The sequence below is a fragment of the Empidonax traillii genome, unplaced genomic scaffold, assembly GCF_003031625.1.
Source record: "Empidonax traillii isolate 1590-97213 ecotype Southwest subspecies unplaced genomic scaffold, ASM303162v1 scaffold103:size1334136, whole genome shotgun sequence".
Lineage (NCBI taxonomy): Eukaryota > Metazoa > Chordata > Aves > Passeriformes > Tyrannidae > Empidonax > Empidonax traillii.
In genome coordinates, this window is record NW_020955296.1 from 1,246,278 (window position 1) to 1,267,744 (window position 21,467).

At 40.0% G+C, this 21,467-nt stretch overlaps 1 protein-coding gene across 2 annotated transcripts in view; it reads right to left on the reverse strand.

Moving 5' to 3' along the window:
- The window catches only part of LRP5 (LDL receptor related protein 5), a 107,498-nt gene that overhangs the window by 22,595 nt on the left and 63,436 nt on the right, over positions 1-21,467 (reverse strand). For both annotated transcript variants that reach the window (XM_027882202.1, XM_027882203.1), the window contains 5 exons: positions 6,577-6,793; positions 4,717-5,006; positions 2,510-2,736; positions 1,994-2,178; positions 77-400 (listed from right to left, as the gene is read on the reverse strand). In XM_027882202.1, coding sequence (XP_027738003.1) covers positions 77-400; positions 1,994-2,178; positions 2,510-2,736; positions 4,717-5,006; positions 6,577-6,793 — 1,243 coding nt within the window. The remainder of the gene's footprint in view (positions 1-76; positions 401-1,993; positions 2,179-2,509; positions 2,737-4,716; positions 5,007-6,576; positions 6,794-21,467) is intronic.

Consider the following 21,467-nt stretch of genomic DNA (forward strand, 5'->3'; position numbering starts at 1 on the left):
GACGAGTGATCCCAACCCTTGAAACACTTAGGAGTCAAAAGCACTACAGAATACAGTAGTAAACAAAAAAGCTTACAACTACAGTTCCTGCTGTTGGGATCCAAGGTATAATGAGCAGCACAGCCACACCTAAATCCATTTGGTATGGCAAGGCACAAGTGACCACAATGGCCATTATTTTGCACACAATCATTCAAGCCATCCTGACGGGAAGAATGGAAGACCAGTATATCCATCACAAAATCCAGATGGCCCTGAATAAGTGTCCTGTTCTTCCCACTGGTCTTGTCTGCTCTTTCTATGCTGTGAAGGTTCCAGTCCGTCCAGTAGATGTAGTCACTGTATTGGGTTAATCCAAATGGATGAGGTAGATCATCTGCTATGATTTCTCGTTCTTGTCCTGCAAAAAGAAGGATAGTCAACTAAAGGACAATTCCCATGATATAAAATCAAGTGTGACCAACATTAGGAAAAATTTTTTTTCTTCTTTTTAAAATAAAACCTCATTTCCCAAATCAGCATCATGGGATTCTTTATTAAGCAGTATCTGCTCAAGAGACAATGTAAATGGTTTCACTGAAAATCTTATCCTGATACTCTCTTGCCCATAGAGCAATTTGAAACTGTGTCAGTGTATTGCAATTTAAACAAATACTACTTTATATGTCTCATGCTTATTGTCCCAAACAGACATTGGGAAACACATTCAAGAACCCTATCAGCTCCAATAATCACTTAGGCCAATAAATTAATATGCATGAAAGCAACAACAAACTTGAGATTCACAGAGAAACAGCTATGAGAAATTATGGTGTTTCACTCAAGAAATTGCAAGTTAACATATATCTATTCTGAGACTTTAGGAAACCATTTGTTTGGCAGAAATCTCAAATACTCCCATACTCAGTGGCTCAGTTTGTAAGATTCACAACAGATTTAACATATTCTAGAGCACGGCCACTGCCAGAGGTACATTACTGATGTAAAGTCTTACTGTAAACTGCCTTCCTAAATATTTTCAAGCATAAACCTCTGTGCATCTCTGACATCAAATGAAGATGTAGCCTTTATCAGCATCATCTCCTCTGTTTCTAACGTCCAATGCTAGATTCTACAGAATCTCATTTTTCTTCCTCTGCTTTACTTTCCCTTTGACTAAGACTTGAGAAAGAACAAAAAACCCATAAACCAGAACATTAAGCCATTTATCTGTAAACCATCAGAACTATAGAGGCAACCTCCCCATGTAACTTTTAGGAATCTGAATCCTCCAATTTAGGGGTACAGATACCCTGCACACTCTCAGGGACTTCTTAGAGCAATTGTGGTCCACAGTAATGAATTTAGGGGAAAGACTCTTCTGAAGGAAGGAGGTAGCTGCATAATTCAACTTTCATGGTCAGTAGAAGGAAGAAAATCTCCCCAAAGAGTGATTTTTCTCCTGCTGGGTAATGTTTATAATGCCCAAGATTAAGCTGGAAGAGCATTCATTCATCCACTTAGGGGTGCTTTATTCATCTCTGGTGGGGTAGATGTTTCTATCAGAAACACTCATTCAGACCTACCCTGGCAAGGACATTGGCACTGCACACCACAGGCCAAATCTAATAACATCATCTTAACCGATGAGCTCACTTGCTAGAAGTCTACCTGCGTCTTTATAATCTGCTAACTAAAAAGACATCGTACAACAGGATAAAACTCAATAGGCACGAGTCTATAGGGCCTGATCAGATGCATCCCAGGGTCCTGTAGCAACTGACTGATGTGGCTGGCAAGCCACTCTTCCTGAAAAAGGAAAAGCCACGAAGTTGACGGTGACTGAAAGAATGAAAACATCACTCCTATTTTTAAATGGATAGAAAGGAAAACCCAAGGAACTACAGACAGATGAGCCTCACACACAGATTTAATATGAGTTATATTATTCAATTGCTTTGCTGTGGTCAGTGCATATTTCTGTACTGGCTGGTGTACTGTAACACTAGATTACCGAGCATATTTGATGACTCAATCATGCTTGTGTCTAAGTCAGTCCAATAGAGCCTTTGGTCCACATAATCAATAGTGAGGTCATTGGCACGACCCACTTTGTCCACCAAAGTGATGCTGTTTGTTCCGTCCATATACGCTCGAACAATCCTTGGTTTTCCTCCCCATTCAGTCCAGTACATGTATCTGCAATGAGAAGTGGAACAAAAAGAGCATTATCAGCTAAGTATGATTGTGTTCAGCTGCATGCTTTGACTTTTCTAATTTTTTTCTTCAGCTCCTAAAAAATAACCCAACAACCCATGTGATTATGTGCAGTATCATTATATTCCTTTTTTAGAGAAAGGCAGAATAATATTTTTGCCAATTATTAATTTTTCATTGTAACCCACGGGATTGTGAAATGTTTATTTTCTTTCCAAAGACTCTGAAGAAATGGAGCTGTATAAGCTGCCAAATAACTTGCCACATACAAGAATATGCACACAAAGCTTTGAAAAACAACACTGTCCCTTACCCTTTGGTAGGATCAAGAGCCAGAGACCTCGGGTTGTCCAAGTCCTTCCACACAAGGACCTGCCTATACTGTCCATCCAGACGGGCTACTTCAATGCGGTTGGTCCCGGTATCGGCCCAGTAGAGGTTCTTTCCCATCCAGTCTACAGCCATTCCCTCAGGATAGTCTAGCCCAAACTCTATCACATGTTCAACAGAGCTCCCATTCATGAAAGCTCGGCTTATGGTCTGAAAAACAATTGTGTAAAAATATTACAGCATTTACAGATACCCAACCACAACAAAAAGAAATAACGATTATGAAGTTTAGTGTACAAAAAGAAATTAGTATAAAAATATTAGCCATTTTACATTTTAAAAAAATTAATTTATGTTGTCAAAAAAAGATACAGAAATTCTCAGGATAAAAACATCTGAATTTTCAGAAAGCTAATGGTTTCTCATGACCAGACCAGGACATTTTAAAAGGGTATGATTTTCAGAAAGCAATATGTAGCTGCAGATTCTTCCTTGGCCCTTTTCCCTCTCTTCTATTTGCACACAAGAAGCTGTTTTTAAAATTATTTAATTCACTGTAATGTTTTAAGTCTTAAAAACACATCTCAGTTTGGACATATCTAAATTCAATTGTTTCTTGTAATCTGTCACCTGGAGCACGTTTGCTGATGCCATCTGCATTTTAGTTATGCACATTCATCAAAGCAAGTCACAGGGCAAGGACTGCACACATATAAATAAGTCACTCCTGACAAGGAGCACTGAAACAACAGCCAGGTAAATGGTAACTTGCAGGACCGATTATCCACCCATGTTGTCACCACTGAGCAATCATTCTTCATGCCTGCCAACAATTCAGCTATTGATTTCTCAGTAATTTGATAAATGAATGCATAATGATAAGAGACATTCTACATTTTTAAAGGTAAATGTCAAAACCAGAAATCATGTAGTATAGTTTTTGAAAATGCATCCTCATATAAGCAGAGGCTGGAGGAGATCAGGGAAGTGGTGGTCACCACAGGAAAGGGAGATGACTATGGGCTCTGAAGTTCTAAGACCTGCTGCTAAGCAGGAGGATGTGGGGGACAAGAGGGAATGAAAACCCAGAGGTGCTGAAATAGACTTGATACAGGAAAATACAGCATGCTGGATAATTCAGGGGGCTACAAACAAATTAAATGTTTTCCAGTTCTGCACAGTGTGAGACTGGGATCTACATACTGACACAGGTGAAGTAATGTGTTTTCCACTACAAATAGTTAAGATGACCACAACTCCTGCTCTCCACGTGCTTATGTGAGACTTATTTAGTGACTGTGTCTGCACTACACTAATTTATTACGTTGGCACTCTTCCTGAAGGAAAGGTATCCACAGCACTGTTACCACTGAAGCACAGCCCTCAGTACACTTCACAGAGAGGCTGTGGAAACTGCATAAGCCCTTCAGGCTTTAAAATTGAGCTTTTCCATATTATGGCTTGGGCACATTGGCAAGGAAACTTTGATTTCTCTTGGAAAACCTATTAAAAGGCTAAATAGAAGAATTTAGTTAAAGTGAATCTGTAATTTTCTACCACTACTTAATTCACTTTAGAAAGCAAAGTAACTCTGACGAAGAGCACAAGACTCACTTTAGCACACACCTGGATGTGAACCAAACATCACAGAAAGCATCAAACCTCTGGGAAACACACTGAGATAGAACTGGGGGCAGGCAGGCCCTTAACACAGGGTGCAGGACACTGGACAAGTTCCCTGGCCTTTTCTGTGCCAATCTGGAGCCACAAACAGCAACCACTCCAAAGTTCACTTGCCAAATGTTAATATTGACTACAATTGTTTTTCAAGTCAAAACTGGAAGAGGATAGAAAGCTCAGGGGGCTGCCAAGTTCAAGTTACTCTACTGTGTGACATGAAAACAGCTTTTCTACAGTAGATACATACATGGATGCAACACACCCAGCATCCAAGACTTAGGCATTCAGTACAAGCAGACGCCACTTTAGATTTTTATTTGAAGCAGGAAGATGCCTGTCATCCTACTGTGCATTCAGCAATGCAACTGTCTTCATCTCCAAGGGTCTCCTTGGATGCAATTCAATGACAACACTAGCAACTGCTGGACAGATCATGTAACAGAGACCTTTGTTAGATCAAAGTAACTGCCCTGTGGCTTTATACTCAAGGAATTCACACGTCAGTAATACCTTCAAACTAACATCAGTCCAATAGATTCTGTTATCAGAGACATCAAAATCCAGAGCAGATGCTTCCTTGACTCCAGTAAGAGGAATAGCAACATCATTATTATTGGTTTCAAGGGAAATCCTATGAATTGCTGCTCTGCTTGTGAAAACTAAGAAGGCTTCAGGAATGATGCAAGTCTTCATGTCACTCAACAGCTCAAGGCCAATGGGACAGGCACACCTGGTCTCCTGGGGTGTAAAGAAACACAGATGGCTGCAGCCTCCATTGTTCTCTGCGCATGAATTAGTTCCTTATAAAAAAACAAAACAAAACAAAATCGAAACAGATATTAGTGCATTTAATTAGTTCCTTAAAACAAACAAACAAACAAACAAACAAACAAAACCAGATATCAGTGCACTGGGAAGGTAAAGGGGAAAGAGAAGCATGGGAGCATGAGCAGAAACACTATAATTTTTCAAAAGAGGTTAAGGCTATTGGTTGCCAACAGGGAATTCTAAAAAAAAAAAAAAAAAAAAAAAGGCACTCCAGATGGATTCTTTCCTTCTACCCAGGATTATGAAGCTGGACCTATCCCTCCTATTGTACAAATACCAGCTACAAACAGAACCTTCTTGTCTCCCCAAAGATTAAATTCAGTCACCGAAGGCAGATAATGAACTGGGTTTTTTTGGCCAAGTACTCCATCCTTGTATTTCTTTGAAACCACCAGTTTTTACAAATGTTCAGTGATACAAAAGGGTGAGAAAAGAGCTGGATAACTGCAGTACTTTCCCAGCTGTTTAATTTAAAGCTGAGAAGATTCATTAGCAGAAGCAGTTCCAACAAGATCACCACAATCTCACACTTATTTTTTCGTGTGATGGGGAGGGAATGTGGAGGAGAAAGTAAGGGCCAACAGATAAATGACATCCTTTCTCCATCTGCTGGAACCAAGGATTTAGGTATTTAAAGACTGTTACCACACATTAAAAAAATCTCCAAGATCAGTCTCAACCAGTTATCTTTTCATTTCCCCTTTTTAGGGCATACATATTTCAGACCAACGGCATAACTTGCAGCTTCCTGAAAGGCTAGAAATCCATGTACTGTCAGGGTGTAATTTGACAGCCTGTGATTCCACTGTGACTATTCCCAGTAATTTTAACAGCTGGACAATGAATCTGTTTGTTGCTATGCCCAGACTCCAGTGTTCCATGTAATAGAAAAATCTGTGGTGAACATGCATCTCATTGGTTACTGAAGGCAAGAGATCCTGTGACATACTCCCTGCAGAATGCCAGCAGAGGACCTGAAACACCAGCTGCACCTTTCAGCAGATGCAGTGGAAGAACACGGAGATCCAGCTGCTGATCCCATGCTAAAGGCAAGGTTTAATTTTTAAGATTTAGGTACAATTGGGGCATCAGAGTTAATATATAAGTGCCACATATTTTGGGGCAACGTTGTTCTGGTGACTGATTCTGCCCATACCCCCCGACACAGTGAAAAGCATTCTGCAAACTCAACATCACTGGGACTTTGCACTGGAAGAAAAGAGCAACAGAAAATGGAGCATTTCTGTGAGAATAATGATTCCTATAGCATAGAGCCAGGAATAAAATAAAATTCTCACAAAAATACCAAGAGTGTAGTGGAAGCTGTGGAAGACTTATGTCAAATGTCACTAAAAACTGGAAGCCCACACTTTTTCTGCAACACTGTATTTTTCCAACTTGACAAACAATAGGTGCAATTTTACCTTAAAATTATTCAAACCATACCACAGTTATTCTCATTACAAGTGATCAACAGCTGCTTTATGAAAGCAAGTCCATCTAGAAGTTCTTACAGACCCATCCTATATTGCTTATGCTTACCAAACACTTTGGTAACACTTGTTGCTTTAAGGCCCATTAAATCTGGCAGCTGATCAATAATGATATCTCTGCTGGCCTTTATCTTGTGAACTCTTTCAATGCTTCGTCTCTGCCAGTCAGTCCAGTAGATGTAATCTCCCAGCAGTGTGAACCCAAATATATGTGGAAGTTTATCTTCTAGAAGGGTTTTCCTCATTGTTCCGTCAACATTTATGACCTGTGGGATACCCAAGAAAAGAGGAAAAATAATCTTCTCTAATGTGGGTACAATTAAAATGGCAATATCAATCATATTTTGAACAACTACTCTTATGGAAAAACCTCCTGAAATTCCCAGCATGCTCTTTTCAAAAGAATATACCTTTAGTTTTGTTGAAAATGAAATATATTGAGATGACGTGACTGAAAGCGGCTTATGCCACCCCTTGTCAACTGAAAAAAACCTAAGCAACTTGCATTTAACTTGCATCAGTTCAAATCTGTAAAGACCACTGCAGAGTGAGTATCTTTTTGGGATAAGAATGAGATTCAGGGGATTTTTCAACACCATTCATGTCTTGATGTCACTACTGAACTGTCTTCCTAGAAACGAGGGATTGTTGCAGTGACCTTCAGCCCTCAACCACAAGGAACAGAGGCATTCAGAATTCTTTCAGAGAACAACAAGGCCATGTAAAATCCTTACTTTCTGAAATTCTGGGTATTTTATACCATAAAAAAATTATGGTTTTTTCACTCTTAAGATAAGCAACATCTATAAGATGTGGAGTAAATAATACCTTATATAAATTTGTATTTGTAAAGCTGCAAAGAAGACAAAATAGTATTGGAGATGGGATAAGCTCCACAAATACATATATATATACACACACATATATATATGTGTGTGTATATATATATGCTATTGGTTAATTATTTCATAAACAATGATCTTGTGCTACCCCATTTTGCTTAGCAAAAGGAAAGAGATTCATATAGTCTGACCCTGATCAATTATCAGATCAATAATCACTGGGCAAGACAGGAAATTAAAATGTTGACGTGCCACACACCTAATGTCACCTCCACTTACTATGCAAACTGCAATCATCTTTTCAATCATCTAGACATCTCCTACTTACAGCAAGGAATGTGTATTTATAAGATCAAGGCAAAATATTTATCTGAAAAATCCTGAGATTTCTCTCACCCCACTGCAATTGGTAGCTGCAATGTATCTACATTATTTTTAAGGTGCTGCTTGAAAATTTATACTGTGAGTGGCATCAAGCTCAGCACCATAGTAAAACCAAAACATACCCCCACAACTTAAGACAATTTATTTTGCAGCGTGATCCAGTCAAATGTCCATTTGTTGCTAGAAACAATTTACAGAGGGAAAACTGCTCTACTCTAATTTAAACTACCATGATTTGTGATTGAGATTTTAAATAGTCTCCTCTTTACTATTATTTGGAAATTGTTTATTCAGACTTCTACTAAACCTATACCTTGTAGGTGATTAAGCTTTCTTCACTGTGCAGTGCTTCTCTTGTCTTGTGTTTCAAGGACTATGGTCATTTGAACACTGTATTCCCCAACTTCTAAATTGCTAAGTATTTATTTCTTATTGTAAATATCTATGACTTAAATGCAATGTAAGATTAAACCATTAAATGCCTAAATGATGTGGGCAGTCAAAATCAACCATCATTTGTACCACAACTTTAATAAAGAGTTGTAAGGCTCTGTTCATACACAATAAACAGCAGAAGCACCTACAATTAATTTTTTCAATGTGACCAATGACAATTACCACACCTTTCTAAATCAGCATGTGAATTTCAGTATGTTTACGCACACACAGTAAATATCAAAATAAATTTCAAAACTAAATTTCCACTTTCAAACCTTGTCATACTTCTCAAATTTGTGAAAAAACATGCATTTCTTCTGTGACACAGTTAATACAGAGAAACACAACTATGAGATGAATATTATCTGAAAAAAAATTGTTAAATGCTAGCACACTATATCAGGTTTGCATGCCAAAGTTTTTGGGGAGGAAGCTTCTATGAGAAGCTGCTGCCCCCATGTCTGACACAATCAATGCCAGCCAGGTAGAAATGGACCCACAGCTGGCCAAGACCGAGCCCATCAGTGATGATGGAAGTGCCTCTGGGATAATGTAGTAAAGAAGGGAGAAAACAAACAACTGCCAGGCTGCATCAGCTGGAGGGAGGAATGAGAATATGTGAGAGCAACAGCCCTGCAGACACCATGATTAGTGCTGAAGGAGGGGAGAGGTGCTTCATGCACTGGAGCAGATATTCCCCTGCAGCCTGTGGTTCAGGCTGCGGTGAGGCAGCTGTGCTCCTGCAGGCCAGGGAGGACCACGGGAGTGCTGAGATTCACCTGCAGCCTGTGGAGGACCCCACATTGGATCAGGTGGATGCCCGAAGGAGGCTGTGACCCCATGGGAAGCCCATGCTGCAGCAGCTAGCTGGCAGGACCTACGGAGAGAGGAGCCCACTCTGCAGCAGGTTTGCTGGCAGGACTTGTGACCCCATGGGAGACTCACACTGGAGCATGTTCCTGAGGGACTGCACCCCATGGGAGGGACATGGAGCAGTGCATGAAGAACTGCAGCCCTTGGGAAGTGCTCACATTGGAGAGGTTCATGGAGAACTGTCTCACATGGAACGGACCCCATGCTGGAACAGGGAGAGAGTATGAGGAGTCTTCCCTTTGAGGAGGAAGGAGCAGCAGAGACAATGTGTGATGAACTGACCACAGCCCTCATTCCCTGTCCTGCTGTGCCACTGGAGGGAGGAGAGAGAAAACTGGGAGTGAAGTCAAGCCCAGGAAGAAGGGAGGAGTGGGGGGAAGATGTTTTAAGATTCATTTTTGTTTAACATTACCCTACTTTGATTAGCCATAAATTAAAGCAATTTCCCCAAGTTGAGTCTGTTTTGCCCATGATGGTAAGTGTTGAGTGATCCCTCCCTGTCCTTATCTTGATCCACAAGCCTTTCACTGCATTTTCTCTCCCCTGTCCATCTCGGGAGCAGAATGATAGAGTGGGCATTTGGTGAGGACCTGACATTGCCAAGGTCAACCCACCACACACACATGGGACATGCTCTAAATCTTCCAGCCAAACAGCAGAGGTGAGCAGTCAACTACTGCATCCTGTATCTACCTGTGCTGTACACAAAAATCATCACTAGAACACAGTCTGTCTTGCAACACAGAGTGCAGATGTCTTCAACTGCAGAGGAAAACAGCTTCACGGGACCTTTAAGACTATCTAGCAGCCTATGTGAATTTGAACACAGGCTACAAGGTAAATCTCTGGATTCCTTCCAGACAAAAAGCCTCCTGCTGGAGACAGTTAAAAATAACACTAGCATTCCTGCAAACTAAGTTTCAAGGGAGTTTTACGCCTGCTCATCAACTTACAATTCTTCTGATACTTAATGGAGTAGCAGAGACTGAAGATTAATATCTTTTTATTTCGTTAAGCTAAATAGAGTACATTTTAAAAAAAAGTCTGTGGTTAAAAGCCAAATGGCTCTGCAATTATGTCATTACATCATGTCCAGGCAAACCCCAAATGCTCACTTACTTAGAAAACTATCAATCCCACAGGCAATAATGCAGGTTCAAAAGTTCGTCATGCATACTCAGGTGCTAGAGCCAAACTGGTGCCACACTAAGTAAACAAGACACCCTTTCCCCTACAGCAGTGCATCAGCAGGATGATGATGATCAAACTACCACATTTCCTTCTACTTTTACAGATACGGACAGCCAAAGTATAATTCAAATACCAGAGCTGCTGACTAAAATACACCAGCAAAGATTGGATCCAAGGATGCAGAAACACACTTATTTAAATCCATGCACATCTGTGTATGTTGCAGACAACATCAAGCTGTTGAACTTCAGGAACCTCATGAGGTTCAACAAGGCCAAGTACAAGGTGCTGCACCTGAGTCAGGGCAATGCCCAGCATCAGTACAGGCTGGAGGATGAATGGACTGAAAAGCCCTGCCAAGAAGGACTTGGGGGTGCTGGTGAATGAAAAAATCTACATGAGCTGGCAGTGTGCACTTGCTGCCCAGAAAGCCAATCAAGTCCTGCGCTGCATAAGAAACAGACTGGCCAGCAGTCGAGGGAGGGGATTCTACCCCTATACTCTGCTCTGTTGAGACCCCACTTGGAGTATTGCATCCAGCTCTGGGGTTCCAGTACAAGAAAGACTGAGAGCTGGTTCAGAGGAGGGCCACAAAAATGATCAGGGGGCTGGAAGACTTCTGCTACGAAGAAAGGCTAAGAGTTGTGGCTGTTCAGCCTGGAGAAGAGAAGGCTCTGGTGAGACTTCACTGTGGCACTCCCAAAGTATATGGCTGCTCAACATAGTGGGAATGGAGGTCCAAAATGTGCAATCAGACAGCAATAAAATGCTTAATAGCTTACCTTTTGGCTAAGAATATCATGGAGTGTTTGCCCTTTCCCTCTCTCAAACATTCCTCCCCCCAACACTATGAGCAGAACACCAATGAACCCAACCAAGTAGGCTTCCCTTGAATGCAGAAAGGGCAGCTCTGACCTGAGCCACTTCTCTGTGCTGTGGGCAATTGAGCCCTCTTAGTGGCAGTTAATGCATGGTGACAATCAGGATGTGCTAACTAACCATGAGACTATCTTAGCAGCCAGAGCAAAGCTTCTACAGTGAGCTGCCACATGCAGTTCAATACAGGCACATGTACATAGTGTTTACTTCAGATTTTGCTGCCACCCATCTTCCCAGAGATCCAGCTCTACTTTAGCATAGTAACTTGAACCACAGGGTGCAAAATAAAAATCTAGAGGCCCCACCAAAAGCACAACTCCTTGCATTAAAACAGTATAGATAATAAAATACTGTTATTAACTCATCATTTAATATCTGCCAACTGCAGACAAAGGGAAGCCTTTAAGGTGCAATCCTTGTAATTTAACACAAATTGACTAGAATAGGCTTTATTCTATTCAGAGTTTTCATTCTCTCTCTATAACTGATAAATGGATCTCAAAGGATAAATGCAACACTAAATCTGCTGTGCTTTACATACGAAACACTGGAAGCTCCCCTTGAACAGCAGCATACACTGAAAGCCCCTGATTAGTCTTAAGACTTCAATGACAAATCTCCTAATGAGGCACTGCCAAGCTCAGCTAAAATCTGTTGTGGGTAAAATGAAATCAACATCAAACGCCTTAATGAACTGAATTACACAAAAAACACGGTAAGGTGATAAGGTGTGATTTTCTTTTTTTTTCTTTAGATGCTGCTGCAATGTATGCAAATGATTTAACAAATATTTCTAAATATAACACTCAAAAGCTCTTGGCTCTTTGAAGAAGATTAAAGTAAAACAATGCAATTAAATTCTACACATCAGCATGATTCATGTAGTCAAGTTATATTTCAGGTGCATCTGTGAGAAAAACAACTATTCAGCCTAGATGCAGGATGTCTTTTGACAGAACAACAAAGAGAACTCAGAGACCTTACCCCTATATTTCATTCATTAAGATAATTAAAATTTATTTGATTGTTGCAGACAAAGCTGTAGTCAAATGGAAATCAGTTCTTGGGCCGAGCTAAATTACTATGTGAGCAGTCACCAGACATAACAGGTTGGCAACAGTAAAATGATGTGACTGACATATTTTAGGAGACTTGTGTAGTGTACTTGTGGGTCTGGGATTCTTCACTTGTACATCTTGTGGAAAGCTACGTTTTTGCTGTGAGGGTGACTGAGAACTAGAACAGGTTGCTCAAGGAGGTTGCTGATTTTCCACCCTTGGAGCTATTCAAAAGTGATCTGGTCACAGCCCTGATCAGCTGTCTCCAGGTGGTCCCTGGACCAGCTGACCTGCAGAGGTCCCTTCCAACCTCAACCATTCTGTGAATGGCTTTTAACAATTCTTACCAGCAGACTCTAAAATGGCATCTCAAGTGAAAAATGCCCAGCCTTCTTTGGCTGGAGAAAGAACTCGTGAAGACAAATCATGTGGGTGGCATGGAAAAGAAAACAGGGAAGTCAACAGGGAATGAAAAAGACAAAGAAAAATGGAATGACATAGAAAACTCTGAAGGGTAAAGAAGCCTACCCCAAAGTGCAAAGAGTGAAACAGCTGTGAGCAGTCTGTACCACAGTCTATATTCAGCTGAGTATAAGCCATTCGTTAACATTTCCAACAGCTGAAACACAGCCACCTTTCATCAATGCTTTGGGATAAAAATGCTTTCCTTTTTTTTTTTTTTTATTTTTGCCCGAAGGGCATAAGTCTCAGTCATATAATGGCAGACACTGGCAAGCAGAAAATGGAACAATATTAAAACAAACAATACCAGAACCCATAAATCAAAAAAGAAGAGATGGATGGACAACAGACATAACTGGTCATTTTCCGCAAAGACTGCTTGAGTGTCTTAGTGAACTGTTGCCTCAAACACTTGAGAATTTAGAAAGCAGTTCCTCATTGTCGTCAGTAGTCTCTGCCCCTTTTGACAGTATTTTGGCTACCTGGTAAAACCTGCCTCTAATATACATCAAGTTTCTATTGCTATTACATTTCATGGATTAATCCTACATGCACTATTGTGGCTCTTCTTTAAGGTAACTTTTGATGATTACATAGATTTATATTATAATTTTTGAATTCTTACACTGCTTGATTGGTTACAATTGCAAACTATCATCAGCCACCTACTTTCAGAGTAAGCTGTGTACCATGAAAACACACAGAATCAATCTATACAATACCGTGAGTGAATTGTGAATAACAATTTGTCATTTTGGAAATACATGCAGTGAGTGACACACCACCACTTCTTTTCCTTCCTTTAAGAGACATTTTCTCATTTCTCACTGTAGAACATGTCATTTTAGATTGCTGAAGACACAGCATGACAGGATATTTCTCTATGGCTACACAGATGGGTGATATTTTTACTCACAATACAAAAGCCACTTTGAGATGCTCAGCAAAAAAAATTCCAAGAAGGATTATTGAATGTCAGATCTCTTTTTTTTTTTTTTTTTTCCAGTCTTCCCTCACAACTACCTTTACAGCCTCCTGGAGCTAAAGCACAGCAGTAATGGCAAACCATCCCTGCTGCTTGGCTATGCCTTGCAGTTGTGGTGGTGGCCTGCTGGGGCTGGTAGGGCAGCCGTGCCAGTCCTTCAGACAGGAAAAGCAAAGTAGGTGATGGCTATAATACAAAATTATAACCATTGATAAAAGAGCCTGCACTCAAAATTTTCCGATACTCTTTCAAATAAAATTCTCAACAATCTAGCAGTGTCAGGTTCTTGACAGGACACTCTAAAACTTTGTTCCAAATGCAATCACTCCACCACGTTTTCTTAAACACTTCATTCTATTTCAGACAATGTAAAATCTACCTTATAAATGAAGGTAAGACAGCTGAGACTTGCTAAAAAAACCCCCAACAATCCAACTGCCTATGAAGATGACAAATGCAACAGAGTATTAATCTACATGATAAAAAATAGTAGTTTATAGTGATCTCTCATTTTCTCTGGGAATAATATAAACAAAATATATTCTTATCCTTGTGCTCATATTATCACCATTTGAAGAGGCTATTTATTTGCACTGTTGATCTATTAATTTCTCCATATCAAACCACCATCACACCTAGTGTTCTCTTAGGACTTCCCAAAATCTTTTTAGTTCCAGGGAGAGTATTGAATTTTCAGACAGACTTTTCAAAATGAAATAAGCTCTAACACTGATAGATGGATAAATTTGTTCTTGATGAAAAAGTTGTGTTAATGTGATAGTGATTTTGAACCTGCTTATGTTTTATAAATATAAATGTTCTCCATGAGTTACATCAGCCTGACATTTCCAGAACTTTTTTCTGCTTACAGGATGTCAGAGGATTAAGGGTGCAGCTGGTCAATTCTGTAACTTATCTCTCATAAGCAGGGACCCGATCACGTATTTTAAAACTACCTAAAATGTAACAGAAAAAGTTAAACTCAAAAATCATTTATGGCAACTGGTGCCTAGACTTTAAAGCACGGAGAAACTACTGAATTAATATTCCAGTTTTATTTTTAGGTAGGAGCTGTTTATTTAATGCACTTCAGGGAAATTTTACCTTCTGTTAATACTTTTTCATTCTCAGATGTTGACCACCATGAGTTTAAAGGGGCATGCAGCAACTCTGAAATTTAGCTAACACCCACTATGAAAACAATATGTGTTTCCAACTGCTAAGTAACTAGTCCGGGAAAGCTGAAGAGGAATTTAAACTTTTTACAGTAATATTTTTAAAACTCATTTATCTTAGTTTTTCTCACTTCTCTCACGATTTCCCAATTCTTCAAATGGATTGGAATAATCCCCTAAGATCTTTACTTTCTCCTTTCCAAATCCAAACATCTTCCCAACTTTACAGACAACTAAAAGTCTGTGGAAATAGCACATCATGTGCTATCATATTTGTTATCCTCCTGATGATGATATTGGGACTGCAAGCACATTTGTAAGGTACATGTACAACATGGAGGAAAGACAAAAAAAACCCAGGATGAACTTGATATGACAAAAAATTTGTGGTAAACTTTTGAGTCCAAAAAACAAGTCAGCAATTTCAGTAGCCAACTGGAATTTCTTAAAAAGTCAAAATGATGCCAAAAATAACAGCTACACTTAATCTTGAAGCAGAAAGTGGCAGCAGTACTGGTCAATCTTTCCAAGGAAAAAACTTGTATCCTGTCCAATATTACCATGCTAACATTAACTTCTAATGAAATAAAAATTAAGCTAGATGCAGCAGCACATACTACTGCTATATTTATCCTTCTTGTTTGTTTACCTAAAAATACATACATCTTGAATATTTTAAAAAATAATTTTTTATGCTACAGACAATAAGAGGTCCCTGAACAATTGATTGAGAAACGCTGGTCGAGTCATGACCCCCTCCCGAGGCCACACAATGCTGGGTCTCATGCAGTCAGCCTCTGCCCACAGTAAACTGAGATTAAGCTGCTAGTGTTTTGTCCAGCACAGTGGGACCTCTTGCTCAGAACTCAGCTTCTTACTCTTGCCTTGGAGAATCATAACATATTCTTTTTCTTAACCTCACCATAATGCAATTATCAAAAGTCACTTGTAGCCCTTCACACCCTCTTCACACCATGCTAGGCACATACAGTGCTTCAAAGAGTCCAATAATGAATACCTTATGCTCTAAGTCACCAGAAGTGTCACATATGGAAATTCCATTGGATGTCAAAGGTTAAAAGAATAGACCCCAGATTAGCTGACATGTCCCTCTATTCATGGCACTACACCTTGAAGAATAGATGCTTTTATCCTCATTTATTAATGGAATAGCCAAGTCTCATGTACTTTCCTCAGTTATTCCTCAGAAACTGAATCAAAGTTCTCTCATTAAATATTTCTGTCAGAGGAAGACAGATGAAATACTAAAACACAACCAAAGGCAGAGGGCATTCAATGTCTCCTTGGAGGGAAGCAGCGAAAGTCTAAGGAGTCCTGTAGGCATTTACAAGTATTCATTCAGCTCCTCATCTCGTGAAACCTCTTGGCCAAAGTAAACATCCAATTCTGATCATGATTCCCTTCTATTTGTACCATTTATAGAAATACTGCATTAGACTAATCCAATAAATCCCGTCTTACATACTATCATGTAGTGTGTGTGTCAACAAAGCATAAGTAAAACCCCACTGAAACCCAAACTAGGCTGTCCAGTTCACTGGAGTATCAAGAGCTGTACAGAGGCCAGGCTAGGGTACTGTGCTAACACAACCTCATTGCTAGCCCCTGCAGAACTAAGCCATGCAGTTCTGACACATGCAAGCCCTCTCACTGATGAAATGTGTCTCCTGAAAGAATAGATAACAACAAGACCTCCTGCCTTGATAAGTTGCCTGCACTCCACTGTCACTTGACAATATCAGTCATTTATTTAAAACACTATTAATATCGGTAAGTTATGCAAGGTAGCTTTCGGAGAGTTTATCAAAAAAACATAGTTACCAGATGGTCTCTAGTCCCTGCATATGGCTAAAAAGGCAAAACACAACTTTTGTCCAGGACAATCTTCATCGGCTTTCAAAAAAATCTACCTTTCCTTCTCAGGCCAAAGTCTGGCAAGACAAACAGACACTCAGAGGACGTTCTGAAGTTCAGCCCATTAAGTTTGCCACAGGAAACCAAGTCCTGCACAGCTGAAGGCCCTCTCTCCAATTACTGTAGTACAGAATGTATTTTGTGGTGTCACATAGGGAGGGTGCCACCACTTCTGCAGCCAAAACTCAGTCTCCTGTGGGGTAAACGTAACACAGGAAGACGCTCTACTACATAGTTCTCTCTTAATAGTCTTCTCTGAAGGTCAGACTATCAGTTGACAGCCTGAGTTGCCCAGAATGTTACATTTTTTACATAAATCTCAAAATTGATCCAACTGCCCACCACAGTTCTTAGAAACCCCTTTCACCAGATGAGTTCGGTGTACTTTAAGAAAAAGGAAAATAACACCATCCTGATCTCCTGACAGGACAAGAGAGGCATAGGAAAGCTGCCTTGGATCACCAAGCAACACTTAAGTATTCCAGAGACTCAAGGGCCAACCTAATGCTGGATTTGCCACATGACAGCACCTCTCCTCCCATGCTCAGGTAAGTGAGGGCACTTCCCAGGTGGAACAACCCTTCATGTCAGGCTAATCTGCAATATGTTCTACCTACTGGAAAAAAACAAATAAACAGATAAATAACTTCCCCACGGCTCATATGGGCTGGTTTCACTCAAGAGAATATAAATTCTTCAGTCCACATCACACAGTTTATTATCAATCCTTGGCCCTAGGCCTAATCAGCACAGAGTGAGAAGTGCTGAAGTCTCCTAAGAGTAAATCCAAGTAAGGTTGTTGATCAAGAGCTTCTTAGATCAAACCAATATTAAACAGAGGAGTCAAGAGTTCAGTTGAAATTTAGGATGTCCTTTTAGCTTACAAGACAGATTCTTAGGGCACGATTCCCTGCACCCCCAAGTAAGTAAATAAAAGAGGTATATTTATCATCTACTGATAAGAGAAGAGCAGACATACACAACATCTTCAGGCAGTTAGCTACAGTCAACTGCAACTTGAAGCTTTCATTAGGCTGGTCTGAGATCACAATTAAGAGCTGTTCTCCAAAAGAAAAGTAGCAAAGAGTCCCTTCTATTTGAAGTTGAGCAGCTAACTCAGGTATCAAGAAGACGGTTTGGGTTTACAGCTCAAATATTAGACAAAGATGGATTCAAGAGAGTCACCATACCCCTCCAAACACTATTTGTCCACATCCATAAGATGTATACAATTTCTCTCTCTTTTCCAAACTCTGCCTTGTCTGTTTAAACTGCTCCTCAATACCAAAGAAAGGAGGCAAGCTAATATATGTTTCAGAGCACAACTCAAAATCTGGCAGGCAGTGCTGCTCAGTCCAGTTCAAGCAGATGCCACTTTGCCTCTGGCCCCTCATTCTCCTGTTCACCCTGACACCTTCTTGCCATGTCAGCACAACGACTTGTGTGGCAGAAAACATACCAGACTGAAAAATATAAACTTTTTTGGCTGGTTATTTTTCAGCTGGATCAGTTCCCTACTCTGTTTTTCCACGTGGCTGAACACACTGCTATGCCAGCCAAGACAGAGCAGGAGCACACTGAGAGAGAAAGGGGCTGGACTGCCTTCAGGCACTGATGCAAAGAACTTGTGTAACAGCATATTCAGCAATGTAATAGACCCAGGGGAAAAGTACATCTTTGCAGTGTGTCTCTCTGGGTAACACAAGGAGTTCTTGCCTTTTGACACAGTAGGAGTGATTTTATGCTTAAAGTCAAAGGACATATTCTAAAATAATAAAAATATAAATAATTGATGAAGACACTCAATCCCAGGTAAAAGGGGCAAAATACAATCTGTGCATGCAACTGAGTCACCCACAGGGCAGGTCTGCAAAGCCAAGCAATAAAAACCAATCTCATCTGTAATCTAACTAAGCCAACTAACGACTTCCTTCCACAATAACTAAAATCCAAAACTCCAGGCTCACTTTCAAATTATTATGTGTGAAAGATGAGGAGCCTAATGATAGGGAAAAGAGCACAGTTTTTTCACCCTGAACTTGTGGAGAAGGCAACAACTCCACCTGCTTGCAATCCAAGATTTCTCTTTCTGCCCTGTATTCACTTGACCTTGCAAACACTGGGTTGGGGCAAAATCTCATTTTACCAGATTGCCACATGATGCTTCTGAGCCTAAAAAGGTTCATCAGAAAACCAGGGTTCAGTTTTAAAGGCGTGGGAAATCTGCATGAATTTGAATGATACATTTTTTTAAAAGAACCAATTAATGATTTTATTTCTTTCCCCAAAGGCTGGCATAACTGAAAACTTGATACTACAGGAGACTGGATTTACACGAAAAGCACAATGAAACACCGGTAACTATATTGTCATGATTATTTAGAGGGACAGTTATTTCTGAAACAGTTGTTTCTGAAGCATACAGGCAACTGCAGCCATGGCAGATCAGGCTAGAACAACAGTGATGGAGTGGTAGATGAAAAAATCAAGCATTTCATGTGAGCCACACATACACTCATCTGACAGTACATTTTAATATAGGCAAAGGCAGAAATGCTGATCACTGAACTCCCATCTCTCAGGCATCCAAGCTACATGGATCAATTGTTGCCCTGCCATGTCAAGTGAAAGCCCCTGAGCTTATAAATAGCTGAAAGATGAGAGAGTATTTCAGGTAAATAGTGTTTGCACACCTGTTTTTTCCTCTGTTTTGGTTCACTGTCTGAGATAGAAACTAGGAGCAGATGGACTTTGGCCTGAGTACAAATGCCTTCTTAATAATGTAATAGGAAGTCCTGAAAGGGACAACAAGTAAAAGATGACTTAGAAAGAAAGACTGGAAATAATCATCTGAGGAAAGTATTTCCTACCTTCTGATCCTAATTACGAAAGGAGGAATCTCCAAATTAGAATCCTTGAGGCCCTTGAGCTCACATATGATTTTAGCAGCACTCAGGTTCTCAAATGGAAGGGAGGGATCACAGGAGATCATCACCTACACCCACTGCTCTCACAAATGCCTCTTCAAACAATATAACTCTCAAGTACAAGAAGATAGACAGATACTTTGAACTGATTCATGCAAACCCAAAGCTGTACCTCTCATTAGTAACAGAGAGTTTGCATCTAGATGGACATGACATTTCTAGTTTGTAATACTCTACCAAATATGATCTCAAACAGCATTCAACTTGGATGCAACTTTTACCTTGTACAGTAACAGAGGCATAACCCTACTGCTGCACTTGTTCATGTTACTTTGGGAATAAATGCATAACAGTGCCTATTTTTTAAAGCAGTATAACATCATGTATTCCAAGTTAAACAAAATTACTTGCACTAATATTATCAGTCTACCTCCCAATACTTGTACAGAAAGCTTTCAATTAATCAGAAACAAATTTCTGTGTAAAAAGAAAAAGAAATCTTACAATTTTTCAGCAAATAAAAAATGAAGAATGGTAATTCAAACAGTATTATTTCTTCTCAAGTTAGTACCCTAGAAATGTGTATGAAGATTTCCAGTTCCTTTTCCTTGCTTCTTAAAGAGGTATGTGAAAACAAGAAACTAGTTCTCCTGGATCTTGTTGTTACCAGCGCAAAACTATTTGATATGACTAGGAAAAAGTTCTTCAATTTGATTCTCCCCTTGCTTTTGATTAAGAGCTGCAAAAGCCAGTGGTGTTCAGCAGATATCTACCACAAGTGTAAAGTCTTCCCTAGGTGAATGTGGATCCACATACTTAAGAAGACTGAAGCCAGCGTAAAGATTAAAGACGTTCATTTAGCTCTCTTAACACAGTTAAGGTTACAAATTTATTACACAATTGCCCAGAAACTTCATGATCATTTAAAGTCACTGGAAGAGATGGTTCAAGAAACTTTCTTACACATCAGCCTTTGCAGCTTATTCTCATTTCCTTCTCTGCCAGCATATGCATTACTGTGGCTGTACAGGCAGCAAGACTAAGGATTTGATTCAGCATAAACCAAGAAACTTTTCCTGTCCTCTCTCAGTTTAGTGCTGTGGGATTAAAGTCCAGTAGAAGAAACACTGTTGGTAGCAAGGCAAGCTAAGACTGAGCCACTCTGAGACAAAAGAACAGCACACTCTTCTCCAGCATTCCAGTTTCAAACCTTCAAAACAACTGCATGATGCAAACTGCTAAAGATGCCAGAAATACAGTAAAGAACTGTATCTATTGGCCGTTAATTTATTTTTGTGGGTGCAATGCACCCTGCATTATATGAATATATTTTTCTTGATTACCCTCGGACAAAACAGTCACATAGAACTTGAGGCCCACGTAACGCTACTTTTTCATTAAGCCTTTTCCGCAGTAAGGTCAATGACGTGGTCACTCTCACTTTACACGAAACACAATTCTACACAGAATGTACCAAAATATGTCTTCAGTGTCTTCAACCTCTTCTGCCAACCCTATGATCCCTTAGCTGAAATTAAATTGTGCTTGGATGTTTATTCAGAGGTTATACATGATGTCTGGAGAATCAGCCTGACAGCAAGCTTGTGAAGTTCAACCAGAACTGCAAAGGCCTGCATCGAGGGAAGAACAATCCCATGGCACTTCCACATGCTGAGGGCCACCCTGCTTGAAAGCAGCTTGGCAGAGAAGGACCTGGGGGTCCTGATGGACAAGAAGCTGAATATGATCCAGTAACGTGCTCTTGCTGCAAAAAAGGCTAATGGTAATCTG